This window comes from Bufo bufo, chromosome 4, assembly GCF_905171765.1.
Source record: "Bufo bufo chromosome 4, aBufBuf1.1, whole genome shotgun sequence".
Lineage (NCBI taxonomy): Eukaryota > Metazoa > Chordata > Amphibia > Anura > Bufonidae > Bufo > Bufo bufo.
The window spans coordinates 302335957-302351805 of record NC_053392.1 but is presented as its reverse complement, the minus strand read 5'-3'; the positions used below and the strand labels follow the sequence as shown (position 1 = coordinate 302351805).

General features: G+C 44.0%; 1 protein-coding gene across 1 annotated transcript in view; it reads right to left on the bottom strand.

Annotated features, from left to right (window-relative positions):
• The window catches only part of ZNF292 (zinc finger protein 292), an 84135-nt gene that overhangs the window by 29585 nt on the left and 38701 nt on the right, over positions 1-15849 (bottom strand). The window contains exons 4-5 of the mRNA XM_040428739.1: positions 12163-12298; positions 7844-8046 (exon numbers count right to left, since the gene is read on the bottom strand). Of these exons, the coding sequence (XP_040284673.1) occupies positions 7844-8046; positions 12163-12298 (339 nt within the window). The remainder of the gene's footprint in view (positions 1-7843; positions 8047-12162; positions 12299-15849) is intronic.

The window sequence follows — 15849 nt, the reverse complement described above, 5'->3', positions numbered from 1 at the left end:
ACAAAGTCTCATATTCCACTAACTTGACAAAAAATAAAATTTTACATGAACTCGCCATGCCCCTCACGAAATACCTTGGGGTGTCTTCTTTCCAAAATGGGGTCACATGTGGGGTATTTATACTGCCCTGGCATTTTAGGGGCCCTAAAGCGTGAGAAGAAGTCTGGAATATAAAGGTCGACAAAATTTTACGCATTTGGAGTCCGTGAGGGGTATGGTGAGTTCATGTGAGATTAAATTTTTTTGGGCACAAGTTAGTGGAATATGAGAATTTGTAAGAAAAAACAAAAAAACAAAAATCAATTTCCGCTAACTTGTGCCAAAAAAATAAAATCTTCTATGAACTCGCCATGCCCCTCAAAAGTGATCTTTATAGCGCCGCAGCGATTTTACGGTGTTTTTGCAGTGATCAGAAAAAAAAAATATTCTGTCACTGCGGACTGAACGCAAGTGTGCGCACAAGATCAGGCCTGATCTGGCGAACACTCCTTTTTTTGTAGAGCCTATAGATTGTAGAGCCTATAGAACATGTCCTATTCTTGTCCGCAATTGCGGACAAGAAAAGGCATTTTCTATATAGTTCTGGCAATGTGCGGATCCGCAAAATGTGGAAAGCACATTGTCGGTGTCAGTGTTTTGCGGATCCGCGGTGTCAGTGTTTTGCGGATCCGTAAAACACATACCGACGTCTGAATGGAGACTTACAGAGGGGGGGGGGGGTGATCAATGACAGGGGGGTAATCAGGGAGTCTATATGGGGTGATCAGGGGTTAATAAGTGACGGGGGGGGGGGGGGGGGGTGTAGTGTAGTGATTGGTGCTACTTACAGAGCTGCCTGTGTCCTCTGGTGGTCGATCCAAGCAAAAGGGACCACCACAGGACCAGGTAGCAGGTATATCAGACGCTGTTAACAAAACATCGTCTGATATACCTTTCAGGGGTTAAAAAAAAAAAATCACATCTACAGCCTGCCAGCGAATGATCGCCGCTGGCAGGCTGTAGATCAGGTCGTTTACCTTCCGATCCTGTGAACGCGCGCTCCTGTGTGCGCGCGTTCACAAGAAATCTCGCGTGATGACGCGCCGTAGCGTCTAGGAGGAACAAACCGACCACCCGCAGGACGCATCCCTGCGTTAGGCGTTCGGGAGGAGGTTTTTTTTTACTTTATTTATGACATTCACTTTTGGGGGTCTGATCCCCTCTGCAATGCATTACAATACATCTGTATTGTAATGCATTGCCTGTTAGTGTATGACACTGAGTCATACACTAACAGGTGGCCTAGGAGACCCAGCCTGAGGCTGGATCTCCTCGGCTCCCGTAGAAGGAAGTTCCCAATGCCGTGCAAGGCATTGGGCAGCCTCTGCACGGCATCGGGCTGCCTTATGTCGCTTCGGGTGCCCGCCACAGCAGTGCGGGGACTCGACGCGATCGTTCACCTGACACAAACCTCTTCTATGTCGCGGTCAGCGCGGGACGCGGCATAGAAAAGTGTTAATCCGCCAGCATCGGCTTTTACAGCGATGCCGGTGGATACAGCAGGGGCCCGGCTACCACGGACTGCCGGGCCCCTGCAGTGATCGCGGGCGGATGTGGACCGAAAAGACGGTTGTGTAAATGGACTCAAAACCAGATAAAACATTTACATTTTTTCTAATCCGTTTTCATTTTCTGATTGCAGACTGGAGACGTTCATTGACATCTACAGTAGCATGAGCTACATATGAGCTGTGACCATTAGAGATGGCCTTGCGGTTCGCCCGGCGGTCGTTTCACTGCGAACTTTGCTCGTTCTAGATTCGCCAAACATGCGGCGATGTTTGCAAGCGCCATATTCCTTTGCATTATGCTGAACTTTAACCCATGACACATCCATCAGGTGGGACAGGACAGCCAATTGAGACGTTTCAGCACATGGACACCCCCCCACCCTATAACAGAACCCGATCTGGCAGCAATTTAATATTCTGTATTTTGCCAGTGTAGGGAGAGGTTGCTGTGTGGAGCAGGGACAGACTGTTAGGTACAACAAACGCTATCTAATAGGGCCAAAAAAGTCCTTTTAAGAACCAGTATAGGTGTGCTGTCGATAGGTGCGATATACTTTCTAACATAGAAAGTATATTATAGTGCATTTGTATTGTGCAGCAGTTGTGTTCGGTTCTGCTCAGATACCGCCGCTATATAGTGGGACAAATGCTATTGGAATAACTAATTGCAACTGGTGCGATATACCTGTTCCCCTAAAAAAAAAAAAAAAAAAAAAGAAGATTGAGGGGTTTGATATACCTGCTTCCACAAACTACTGCCAAATAAAACTGGTTTACTCGGAGGCCTTTAGAAAATTTGTGGCCATTGGCACACCGCAATGGAAAGTCCCGGGAAGGAAATATTTCTCCCAGAATGGCATCCCAGAGCTATGTGGCCACGTTCAGCGGCAAGTGAATATATCTCTGGCACAGTGTCGGTGCCAAGATACATTTAACCAGACAGATGGTCTAGCAAACACAGGCAGGGAGGGTACATAACTTTTACTACCCACTGGGAGAACCTTCTGACGGCTGTCACGCATGCAACCTGTGGCACCCGTGTGGATTTGGTGTTACAACCACGGATTGCATGCAGGCCTGCCTCTTCTTCTCCTCCTCCTCCTTGGCGGACTCCTCCTTTTCCACTGCTACTGCCTCTTCCGCTGCGCCCCCCCAAGCTCCCCAGAATCTATTTGACGTGCCAGGCTGTGCTGCGGCTGTTGTGCCTGGAAGCCAAAAGCCACACCGGTCCTGCAAGGCTTTCAGCTTTGCGGTCACAGGCCGATCAGTGGCTAACCCCACTCAATTTAACAGTTGGTAAAGTGGTGTGCAATAACGGTGCCAATCTGCTGAGCGCACTGAAACAGGGCAAAATGGCACACGTCCTGAACGTAGTCGTACAGCGATTCGTTGCCAAATACCCCGGGGTCCAGGACGTCTTGCGGCAGGCCAGGAAAATCTCTGGCCATTTTAGAAGATCTTACACGGCCATGGCTTGCCTTGCTGACGTTCAGCGGCGACACCATCTGCCTGTCAGACGTCTGATTTGTGACTGCCCGTTCGCATCCAGCCTCAGGGAACGCCTAGACCGATAGTGGTGCGACTACATCGGGTTAACAGCCAATGTGGACGCTCTGAGAAGCGAGGAACCCCTGGACTACTGGGTGTGCAGGCTTGAACTGTGGCCAGAGCTGGCACAATTTGCCATGGAACTTGAATTTGCCAAAATGGTAGCAATAAAAACGTCACCTCGTCCCGCAAAAAACAAGCCCTCACACAAGACTGTAGCCAGAAAAATGAAAAAAAAAATATGGCTCTAAGAAAATGGCAACACAAAAAACAGATTTTTTTTGTAAAAATGTTTTTGTGTAAAACGTAATGCGTAATGACCGAATCTATAAAAATATCACATGATCTACCCCCATCAAGTGAACGGAGTAAAAAAAAAAAAGAAAAAAAAAAAAAGAAAAAATGAGACCAAACAGCTTATTTTGTGACTTCACCTCCCAAAAATGAAATAAAAAGCAACCAGAAAGCCAAATGTATGTCACAATGGTACCAATAAAAACTACAGCTTGTCTGGCACAAAATAAGCCCTCACGCAGCTCATTCAACAAAATAAAAAGTTATTGCTCTTAAAAACAATGACAGAAAATTTCATGTTAGAAAATCCAGATGCCGCTTCCTCCCCTCTGAGCCCTGGCGTTAGGGGTGGGCGATATGGCCTAAAATCTATATTGCGATATAATTTTAAAGCATGTGCGATATATAATCGCGAAATATTCTCTAATTAATATATATATATATATACACATACATACATATATATATATATATATATATATATATATACATATACACATATACACACACATACACACACACACTTTTGATTTAATAACTATTAGCCTCCTTAGGGGCTAGAACCCTTGTCCTATTCACCCTAATAGAGCTCTATTAGGGTGAATAGGACTTTACACTCTCCCTGCTGCTCTGTGCATAGTACACACAGCAGCAGGGAGCAAACTATGCAGGGCTCCAGATGGCGACCAAAATGGTCGCCAATGCGACTTAGAATTGTAAAATGGCGACAAGACTTTGTAGTCTTGTCGCAATATGCGCCTAGACCCTCCGCTGCTCTGCCACTTTAAGAAGAACGGCATTTCATACAGCAGGCAGGCGGCAATCCAATAACAGAGCTCCGCACAGTACAGAGCTCTGTTATTAGAGAGGAGGCTGCTGATTGGTCATAGAATCCCCGGCTGCCCTGCCATTGGCTGCTCCTCTCACACCCCCATTCTCCCGCGCTGAACACTGCAGCAGCTTGATCTTCAGTCAGAGTCATGAGCACAGGGAGCCGCTCCATGCCGACTGCTCCATAGAACAGGTTAGCTTGAGAAGTGAATACTTAACAATCCACAAACAGACTGTCACAGTCATCCCTGCGCTGATAAAGGCTAATCCTTATCGTCTTTACGACCCTGATAACACTCAGGGGCCACTGGTGCTCTGTGAGCTCCCTGACTGGGCTCACAAGCATTCTTAATAAGGGAATAAAAGGGTTAATAGGAGCCCCGCGTTATCTCCTCCTACTAAGCACGGACTACTGAAAGAGATATGGTTCACTGGCTTTAGTGTCTTGACCAGCGCGGGGCTCCTATTAACCCTTTACATACTTAACATTAGCAAGTGGTGAGATGACTGATGATCACCTCGCCACTTGCTAATGGCTGGCGCTGCCCAGTATCCCCCCACCTACCTAACTTTCTCTGCGCATCACCTATTTTATGCTGAAGTGTGTGTGTGGGGGGGGGGGGGGGGGGGCTCAGTGGTTAATTATAACTACACTTTTTTATGTATGTAATTCTGCTCTCCTGGAGATTTAACTTTTTTTTTAAATTTGTATTTTACTATATCTTATTAAGTGTATTTTTATTTTATAGTACCCCTTTACAATCCTGGGTGCATCATAACTGCCATGTGTTACAGCAAAGAAGGGGTTTTCTCACACTGGGGTCCCCACCAGTCCATAGACCCAAGGGGCCACAGTGCTAGGTAAAATGTCCCACTGAAGTTTTCTCTGAAAGGCGCCTCTGACAACCCCTACTGTGCTGGATACGGCCAGTGGGGCGGAGGTAACGTTCCGTCAGGAGTGTTTGCTTTGTTTGGGGACCTGGTGACAGTGCCTACAGTCAGCCACCCTCTGCCATATCTGATAGTCCGGTGACAGCCATAGCCGCCTTCTGCTGTATCTGATAGTCCGGTCATAGCCGCCCTCTGCCCTGTCTGATAGTCCAGCTATAGCCGCCCTCTGCCCTGTCTGATAGTCCGGTCACAGTCGCTGTATCGGGTGACGCCCCTCTTCAGGACTAAGGTCCTCATACACATTAGATGCCAGTGGCTGCACCCATGGGCTCCTGTCTGCTTCCCTTGCATTATGTTAAATGGTCATGTGATGCAAGGGAAGCAGATCTCCACTGTGGCAAGTAATTGTCTTGATGGCACTGCAGTCTAACGTTTTCATAGAGAAACCCAAGACAAGCAGCGGAGGCCGGGAAGCGAATGAGCCGGGACCCAGCCCCTAGGGATTACCAGCGTGAATCTGGCTAGTCTGACAGGTCATTGGAATGAGTGCACCACCCCTTTTAACTGCGTGGGCTGTAACCTAAAAAAAAAAACATGCTCCTAGTCCTAAGCATCCCAGCTATATTATATGCATTTTAAATTTGGCGACTAAAAATTTCATTTGGCTCCTAAATTTTTCAGGTTAGGAGCCAATGGCTCCTTGATATTTTTTTTTTGTCTGGAGCCCTGCTATGGCAGCCAGGACTTCGATAGCATCCTGGCTGCCATGGTAACCGATCGGAGCCCCGCGATTACACTGCTGGGGCTCCGATCAGAAGCTGCCACCCATGATTTAATCGTGTGGAGGGGGCCCGCAATTAATATAATTCTTCGAAGAGGGGGAGTAGAAGGGAGGGGCTGTGGCCACTGAGCCACCAATAGATATAGTTAATATGCCTGAATACAAACGTAGCCTGCATATGCCGGCCATATCCCATACCTGGCCTCTATTACTGCGCGCCGTGATCTGCCGCAATTAACCCCTCAGGACCTGAGGGGTTAATTGCGGCCGATCACTGTGCGCAGTAATAGAGGCCGGGTATGGGATATGGCCGGCATATGCAGGCTACGTTTGTATTCAGGCATATTAACTATATCCATTGGTGGTGAAAACTTCATGTTAAATGGTAAATTTAAGTCAATGTGTCACGAGAAAACAATCTCTGAATGGCTTGGATAAGTAAAAGCAGTCCAAAGTTATTACCACATAACGTGACATGTCAGATTTTCAAAATTAGGCCTGGTCAGGAAGGGGGTAAATGGTCCAGCCTGGCAGTGGTTAAACTTTGAAAAAAAAAAATTTTTTCTTTACATCACCATATTCGGACCCCAATAACTTTTTTATAGTTATATCTACTGAGCTGAGTGGGGGCTAATTTTTGGCAGGACAATCTGTAGTTTTTATTGATACCATTTTGGAGTGTTTGTGACTTTTTGATCACATTTTTTGGGCAAGAGAAACAATGAAAAAAAATGGCAAACTAGCAATGTTAACCCTTTTTTCCATTACGCCATATTGGAAAAATATTTTTAGATTTTAATAGTACGGGCGTTTTTGGTTGCGGTGACACCCATGTTTATATTTTTTGTTAGGCTACTTTCACACTTGCGGCAGGACGGATCCGTCCTGCGGCTATTTCGCCGTGCCGCCGCTCCGTCCCCATTGACTATAATGGGGACGGGGTCGGAGCTCCGGCGCAGCACGGCGAAAGGCCGCTGGACTAAAATTACTGCATGTCAGGCTTTTTGGTCCGGTGGCTTTCGCAGTGCACCGCCGGGGCTCCGCCCCCATTATAGTCAATGGGGATGGAGCGGCGGTCCGGCGGCACGACGAAATAGCCGCAGGATGGATCCGACATGGTGAACAGCCTGTCGGATCCGTCCTGCCGCAAGTGTGAAAGTAGCCTTATTTAGGTAGATTATTTTTTTATTATACGGAAAGGGGGCTGATTTAAACTTGTTTAAATTTTTTATATATTTTTAAAATTTTTGTTTTACCCTTTTGTAATAATTTTGAAGCTCGTATGAGTGTACAAAATGCATTTTTATTTTGAACAATCATGGATTTTTCAAATGCATTTAATACTGACTATTGCTTATTTCTTATGTTGGCCTGCCTCCTGGTGGCCAAAATAAGAATTGCAGCATGAAAGCCCTCAGACTCTTCTGCGAGGCAGAGTGCATTTAAATCAATTACCGGCATCCTTATTGGCCACAGAGGATGCCGGTATCTGACCTTTGACGCACACAGTATAAAAATAATAAATAAAAATGCACAAATGCACAAAACGCTTACAAAAAATTGTCGTAGTAGCTTTTAAAAAGTCACAGCACTGTTCGTGACTGTGCCATAAAATGTCCTAGGGAGATTTTAAGTCACAAGCTTCATACCTTCTAGTTGGCATTTTGAATCTAATACACAGGCAGAGTAAATTACAATTAATTATTTCATTAATGCTTTAATTAATGCTCTAAATGGAGCAGTTTTGTGCATGTACATATAATAGCAATGTAATATCTACAGCAACACAACCCAATATAAATATATGCTTTAAGTGCTGAGAATTAGTTTTGTTGGGTAATAGCTATTTAAACAGCTTTTTAATTGTTATGCAGTTAATGCTTCAAACCTGGCTACAGACATTGTTGCCTAATCACACTTCCATAAACCCTATAAGAGAATGACTAACCTCCTCTATGAGCTTTATATTTGGTGAGGCTGCACAGAGACATTTCAGGTACAGCTGTTTGAAGTGTCCTTTCTTGCTCATTTCTTGGTGGTCTGAACAGATCTTTGCCAGACATGTTGCTGCTGCCACTCTACCAAGTTTCAGAAGACGCTTAATTCTCATTTCCAGTAGTAATGGGCCCTCAGAATGAAAAATCTCATTGGCTGTGAAAAAGGGAAGCAAAAATTAAATTAAATGGCATTTTTTATTAAATGGAAACAGGCAAGTGTAAAGTTTACTATACAACTGAAGCCACAGTATTTCATAGGAAATGCGAATTAAAAAAAAAAAAAAAAAAAAAGTTAAAAAAGGGGATGTACAAGAAAAAAAGGATTAATGTACACAACAGATGAGAAGCCAAAAAAAAAAAAAAAAAAAGAAAGGATCTATATAATTCAGCCTATAAAGAGAATCAGTGAGAGTACATGCACAAGTTCAGGATTCATGTGCGGCAATTAGCAAGACACCCCCAATAAAGGAGTGGTTCTGCAGGTGGTGACCACAGACCACTTCTCAGTTCCTATGCTTCCTGGCTGATGTTTTGGTCACTTTTGAATGCTGGCGGTGCTTTCACTCTAGTGGTAGCATGAGACGGAGTTTACAACCCACACAAGTGGCTCAGGTAGTGCAGCTTATCCAGGATGGCACATCAATGCGAGCTGTGGCAAGAAGGTTTGCTGTGTCTGTCAGCGTAGTGTCCAGAGCATGGAGGCGCTACCAGGAGACAGGCCAGTACATCAGGAGACATGGAGGAGGCCGTAGGAGGGCAACAACCCAGCAGCAGGACCGCTACCTCCGCCTTTGTGCAAGGAGGAACAGGAGGAGCACTGCCAGAGCCCTGCAAAATGACCTCCAGCAGGCCACAAATGTGCATGTGTCTGCTCAAACGGTCAGAAACAGACTCCATGAGGGCCCAACGTCCACAGGTGGGGGTTGTGCTTACAGCCCAACACCGTGCAGGACGTTTGGCGTTTGCCAGAGAACACCAAGATTGGCAAATTCGCCACTGGTGCCCTGTGCTCTTCACAGATGAAAGCAGGTTCACACTGAGCACATGTGACAGACGTGACAGAGTCTGGAGACGCCGTGGAGAACGTTCTGCTGCCTGCAACATCCTCCAGCATGACCGGTTTGGCATTGGGTCAGTAATGGTGTGGGGTGGCATTTCTTTGGAGGGCCGCACAGCCCTCCATGTGCTCGCCAGAGGTAGCCTGACTGCCATTAGGTACCGAGATGAGATCCTCAGACCCCTTGTGAGACCATATGCTGGTGCGGTTGGCCCTGGGTTCCTCCTATAGCAAGACAATGCTAGACCTCATGTGGCTGGAGTGTGTCAGCAGTTCCTGCAAGACGAAGGCATTGATGCTATGGACTGGCCCGCCCGTTCCCCAGACCTGAATCCAATTGAGCACATCTGGGACATCACGTCTCGCTCTATCCACCAACGTCACGTTGCACCACAGACTGTCCAGGAGTTGGCAGATGCTTTAGTCCAGGTCTGGGAGGAGATCCCTCAGGAGACCGTCTGCCACCTCATCAGGAGCATGCACAGGCGTTGTAGGGAGGTCATACAGGCACGTGGAGGCCACACACACTACTGAGCCTCATTTTGACTTGTTTTAAGGACATTACATCAAAGTTGGATCAGCCTGTAGTGTGTTTTTCCACTTTAATTTTGAGTGTGACTCCAAATCCAGATCTCCATGGGTTAAAAAATTTGATTTCCATTTTTTTTTTATTTTTGTGTGATTTTGTTGTCAGCACATTCAACTATGTAAAGAATTTCAGAAGAATATTTAATTAACTCAGATCTAGGATGTGTTATTTTTGTGTTCCCTTTATTTTTTTGAGCAGTGTACTAAGTGAATGAAGAAAATACGGTCAGGAAAAATAAAATACATTTCAAAATCTGCGCGGAAAAAAATCTGCATCGTGTGCACTGAGAATTTCAAATTCTCATAGAATAAAATGTACATGAGCTACAGTGCAATCCTGACCGTGTGAATTTAGCCTTACAGTAAAGAAGACCCATCTACGACTATTGTGAAACATTTTATACCTTAGATCCTTGTCACACTTACAAGCCTAATAAAAAGATTATTAGAAAGCTAGCAGAAAATGAAAACACCACCTAGAAAACATGCAATATGCAACTGAGATTGACAAAGTATCAACTGCTAGTGGAGCTTAGTAAATGATCACACTACCAAGGTGGTCCACCCTTCATTTTGGGTTCTGCACCAGGAAATATGTTGAGGCAGGGTCACACTTTCTGCAGTACAGGCTGCCACTCTGAAGCTGGATATGCTCCTGTGGAATGACATTCCACGCTCATTCAACTTGGAACTGTGGTTCAGCCAAGGTAAGATAAGATGCCTTTATTGTTACTGTACAATACAATGTACAATACAATGAAATGTTGTTTGGAGCAATCCTAGATGCCATGGACAGAGGAACAAGAACTGACATTTAAACTAAAGCATTACACTAGAAAAAAACAAAACATTGCACTAGAAAGCATTACTATTCACAGTTCACAGCATATACTGTATATAGCAAGAACAAAGTAGGAAGTGCTTATGAGTTATGGTCATTGGCTGCTGTGCATGGGAGATCCATCGTCCCATCGAGGCCCAGACTTTCTTGATGAAGTACAGAGCATGTCGTGTAGTGTGGGCTGTGTGCCAATGAATGTCATTTTGTCGGAACACCACATCACCTGGATGAGTCAAAAAGGCAGAAGGACTGATTCCACAATGGACATACTGAAGGCTTGTCAATGTTTTCTTCACGAATACCAGAGGGAAATAAGCATGGTTGCTAATGGCAGCCCTCACCATAACAGCTGGTCTTGCATGACAGCCATCATTAGTACCAAATAACCACCTGCTTTCATCACTGAACAGTATTGCTGGCCATTTCTGCCTCCAGTGCAGGTGCTCTTAGTGATCGGTCAGCGGAGTGCATAAAAGAGTTTCTTATGGTCCGGGCAGTCACTACAGAGGCTACTGAAGAACCAATTTGTGATGCCACGGCTGTCCTTTGAGATACAGCAGCTCTTCTTATATGAAATCTTTGCATGCATCTGTCTGTCATCACCATCCAGAAGCCTCTCTACATGTGTGTGCCCCCCTCTGACGTGCTATAGAAACCTCTCAAACTCTTTCCAAGATTTGACGGCTGGACCATACAAATTCTCGAAGTCCTACTAGTCGGCCCTTTTCAGAGTCTATCAATGGCACAAATGCTGCACGCCTTCATCTGGTAGGCACAGTGAACAGTTCATTAGCACCCAATGAACGGTCAGGCAGAAAACAGGGTCTGTGGCACTTCTGTATGTAAAGTAATGAACATGTAACACCATCCAGCAGTGACATATTTTAAAATAGACTTTATCTCAACGCCTTCTAGGTGTTTTTTTCAGGTAGTGTATGTTTGTACTTATATTTCCCCTAAAGCCCAAGTTCCACAATTTGTCTGTGTGCTATAATTCATGCACTCCCTTAAAGGGGTACACCCATCTTGTAAAGCACATGCATATAGATAGCTCCAATGTGCCCTAATTATTTGGACTTGATATTTATCGAGCAGCAGGTGAATAGGTTTGTGCCATTGCCTAGCAATTCAGGTCAGCCAGACTGAAAAGAAGAAACATGGCTGGCACCATTCAGGAGCAGGTCAAGGATATCTGGCATTTGCCCAAGCTTAGCGAGAAGGGTAACATAACTGAAATGATAAAAACAGATTTTGTTCCAGAATGAATCACTCTTAGTAGAGGAATCATTGGGTTTGATCAACTATGGTTAAAACCCCCCCAAAACATCTTGCAGCAAGTGTATAGCTTTTATTAAAACATCACATAAGCGGTATCTTGCGTTCTGCAGGCCAAGTCATTGCCTATGTGTTATGTATAAAACATACAAAGGCACTTTATCACTGCCTGTAACCCGACATGTTTGTGAATATGCACAGCTGAATGTCAGCTTATAGCAAATGTATGAAACACAATACTAAAAGATTACATCAGCGGAAAGCCGTGATATTTTATGCCTGCAAGTGCAATCATTCTAATTGAAATGATGTTTGACTGCCTAATATTTATGACCCTGGCATCCCACGCAGTCAGATCAGAAAGATGACGTGCAGCCGCTTAGAAAACTACACTTTTATAAAAGGCAATGGAAAAATAAAAGATCAGAAGCAAAAACAAAACCTACATTTCTTCTTGAAAGAGCAGAACATCTCCTTTCCACGTGACTATGGAGGCTAGCAGTGCTTACCCTGATAAGGATCCTGCATTTGGTCATTAAGAATTGCATCCAAAACTGGATCCCTCCACACGCCATCTTCTTGAGACATATTGTACAAGAGCACAAGCTCATGGCTGCCATTTTCTGTCAGTCTTGTATGTGCGGCCTGAGAGAGAACACAAATTTAACAGGTGCTCTAAAGGAGAAAAGTGAAATACTAGTGAAAAGTCAGCACGTTAACCCCTGCAGATATTGTTGATTCCACAAGTCACCATTAACTTATGTCAGGCTTCTTACAATTTAAACTGAGTAGGTAAAAAGGGAAGCAGGTGCTAAATCTCAAATTCCAAAAAGGGGTTCTCACCTGAAACATTGGTGGTGTATAGCCAGGATATGCCACCAATGCCCTCTCTTTAGAACAGAATGCACAAAGTGAAGGAGAGCGCACCGCTAATGCGCTGCCGCCCTCCATTCATTTCTGTGGGATTGCCAAAAATAGCGCAGCAGCGCTCACCTATTTTCTGAAGTCCCACAGACATTGATGTGAAGCCACCGCTCCATTCACTTCTATGGAACTCCTGGAAATAGCCAAGCCAGTTCTTTTCAGCACTCCTACAGAAATTAATGGAGGGCTGCTGGGCATGTTGCAGTGAGCTCTTGTTCACTTTGGGAGCTGTGTTGTAGAGACAGGTGCTGGACCCTCTCCTAGCGATATGCCACCAATGTTTAAGATGAGCCAATAACAGAACAACATTTTAATCCATGTTCTGGAGACACATTGTGTGTGTATGTACAGTTGCAAGAAAAAGTATGTGAACCCTTTGGAATTATATGGATTTCTGCACAAATTGGTCATAAAATGTGATCTGATCACAACAATAGACAATCACAGTCTGCTTAAACTAATAACACACAAAGAATTAAATGTTACCATGTTTTTATTGAACACACCATGTAAACATTCACAGTGCAGGTGGAAAAAGTATGTGAACCCCTAGACTAATGACATCTCCAAGAGCTAATTGGAGTGAGGTGTCAGCCAACTGGAGTCCAATCAATGAGATGAGATTGGAGGTGTTGGTTACAGCTGCCCTGCCCTATAAAACACACACACCAGTTCTGGGTTTGCTTTTCACAAGAAGCATTGCCTGATGTGAATGATGCCTCGCACAAAAGAGCTATCAGAAGACCTACGATTAAGAATTGTTGAATTGCATAAAGCTGGAAAGGGTTATAAAAGTATCTCCAAAAGCCTTGCTGTTCATGTAAAGATGACTGCAAGAGCACAGCGCAGACTGCTCAATGAGGTGAAGAAGAATCCTAGAGTGTCAGCTAAAGACTTACAAAAGTCTCTGGCATATGCTAACATCCCTGTTAGCGAATCTACGATATGTAAAACACTAAACAAGAATGGATTTCATGGGAGGATACCACAGAGGAAGCCTCTGCTGTCCAAAAAAAACATTGCTGCGCGTTTACAGTTTGCACAAGAGCACCTGGATGTTCCACAGCAGTACTGGCAAAATATTCTGTGGACAGATGAAACCAAAGCCGAGTTGTTTGGAAGAAACACACAACACTATGTGTGGAGAAAAAGAGGCACAGCACACCAACATCAAAACCTCATCTCAACTGTGAAGTATGGTGGGGGGGGGGGGGGCATCATGGTTTGGGGCTGCTTTGCTGCGTCAGGGCCTAGACGGATTGCTATCACCGAAGGAAAAATGAATTCCCAAGTTTATCAAGACATTTTGCAGGAGAACTTAAGACCATCTGTCCACCAGCTGAAGCTCAACAGAAGATGGGTGTTGCAACAGGACAACGACCCAAAGCATAGAAGTAAATCAACAACACAATGGCTTAAACAGAAGAAAATACGCCTTCTGGAGTGGCCCAGTCAGAGTCCTGACCTCAACCCGATTGAGATGCTGTGGCATGACCTCAAGAAAGCGATTCACACCAGACATCCCAAAAATATTGCTGAACTAAAACAGTTCTGTAAAGAGGAATGGTCAAGAATTACTCCTGCCCGTTGTGCACGTCTGATCTGCAACTACAGGAAACGTTTGGTTGAAGTTATTGCTGCCAAAGGAGGTTCAACCAGTTATTAAATCCAAGGGTTCACATACTTTTTCCACCTGCACTGTGAATGTTTACATGGTGTGTTCAATAAAAACATGGTAACATTTAATTCTTTGTGTGTTATTAGTTTAAGCAGACTGATTGTCTATTGTTGTGATCAGATCACATTTTATGACCAATTTGTGCAGAAATCCATATCATTCCAAAGGGTTCACATACTTTTTCTTGCAAGTGTGTGTGTGTGTGTGTGTGTGTATATATATCTATATATCATCTAAAGGATGAGGCAGCCCTCCAAATAAAGTAAAAAAAATGGTGGATCTTTTATTCCCCTCTGCAACGTTTCAACCGCTCAATGCGGTTTTTCTCAAGCATACAACATGGTGTCATAACAGGGTACATATACCCACAATGCATAGTACAAAATAAAGTGACAATGATTCAATTAAAAATATGTCAAGGATAAAAAACATATATAAAATACAATAAACATATCAAAAATGTGAAGGTTACATCAATAGTGTTTTACATGATATAATACATCATGTAGAGAATTAATAATCATAATACAAACATAGCAGTTGTATGCTTGAGAAAGACCGCATTGTGCGGTTGAAACGTTGCAGAGGGGAATAAAAGATCCACCATTTTCTCACTTTATTTGGAGTGCTGCCTCATCCTTTTGATGCTATACCTATAGCCGTTTGAGCCTGCGGCTGTGAGGATTACTTGCACCCATTACATCGGTCTTGTGCTGCTGTGACCTGTTTTTGTATTATATATATATATATATTTTTTTTTTTTTACTGTTACACTGTTAAATAGGTTAATTTGCTTACTTGCGGATTTATTCATGCGTTATCGGCTCTGATGAGGTCCTCAAGTGTATCATGTGACCAGCCTTCTAACTGTCCTACAGAGTCTTCATTGTGGACCGGAAGCTAGTCTCTCTATTTATGCCTAGTATTAACATTGAAGCTCTCATAGGAATGAATGTAGACTTCTTATGCTCATGTAAGATATTGTGATTTGGAGAGTTTGGTTGCGGGTCAGATGAAATCTATAGAATGGAGTGGTTAATACATGAACAGGTACTGGTAGGACTGGGCGCTTAAATTAATTTGATTAATTCGCCTTTTTGCTGCCCGACAATTTTTATTATATATATTTTTTTAAATAAATAAAAAAAATTCTTCTATCAGCGCAGCCTGTATACTCTCTTGACCCTGCACAGGTTGTGTTGACACGATTTTCACGCATGGTTGCTAAGGAGACGAGGGATGTATGACCCAGGACCCCATTTACTTTCCATTATAACATGGCTATAATGGAAAATAGCATTCTTTAATACAGAATGCAAAGTGAAAAGTCACTTGAGGGTTAAAAAATAATAAAAACATAACTCACCTCATCCACTTGATCGAGTAGATAGGATCCTCTTTGTTCTTTTTGAAGGACCACGTGGTGAGCGCGATGAAGTCAGTGAAGGTCCCTTTGCAGGTCCTTCAAGAAGAGCAAAGAGGATCCTGGCTGCGCGATCAAGTGGATGAGGGGAGTAATGTTTTTATTAGGGATCGACCGATATTGATTTTTTAGGGCCGATACCGATAATTTGTGAATTTTCAGGCCGATAGC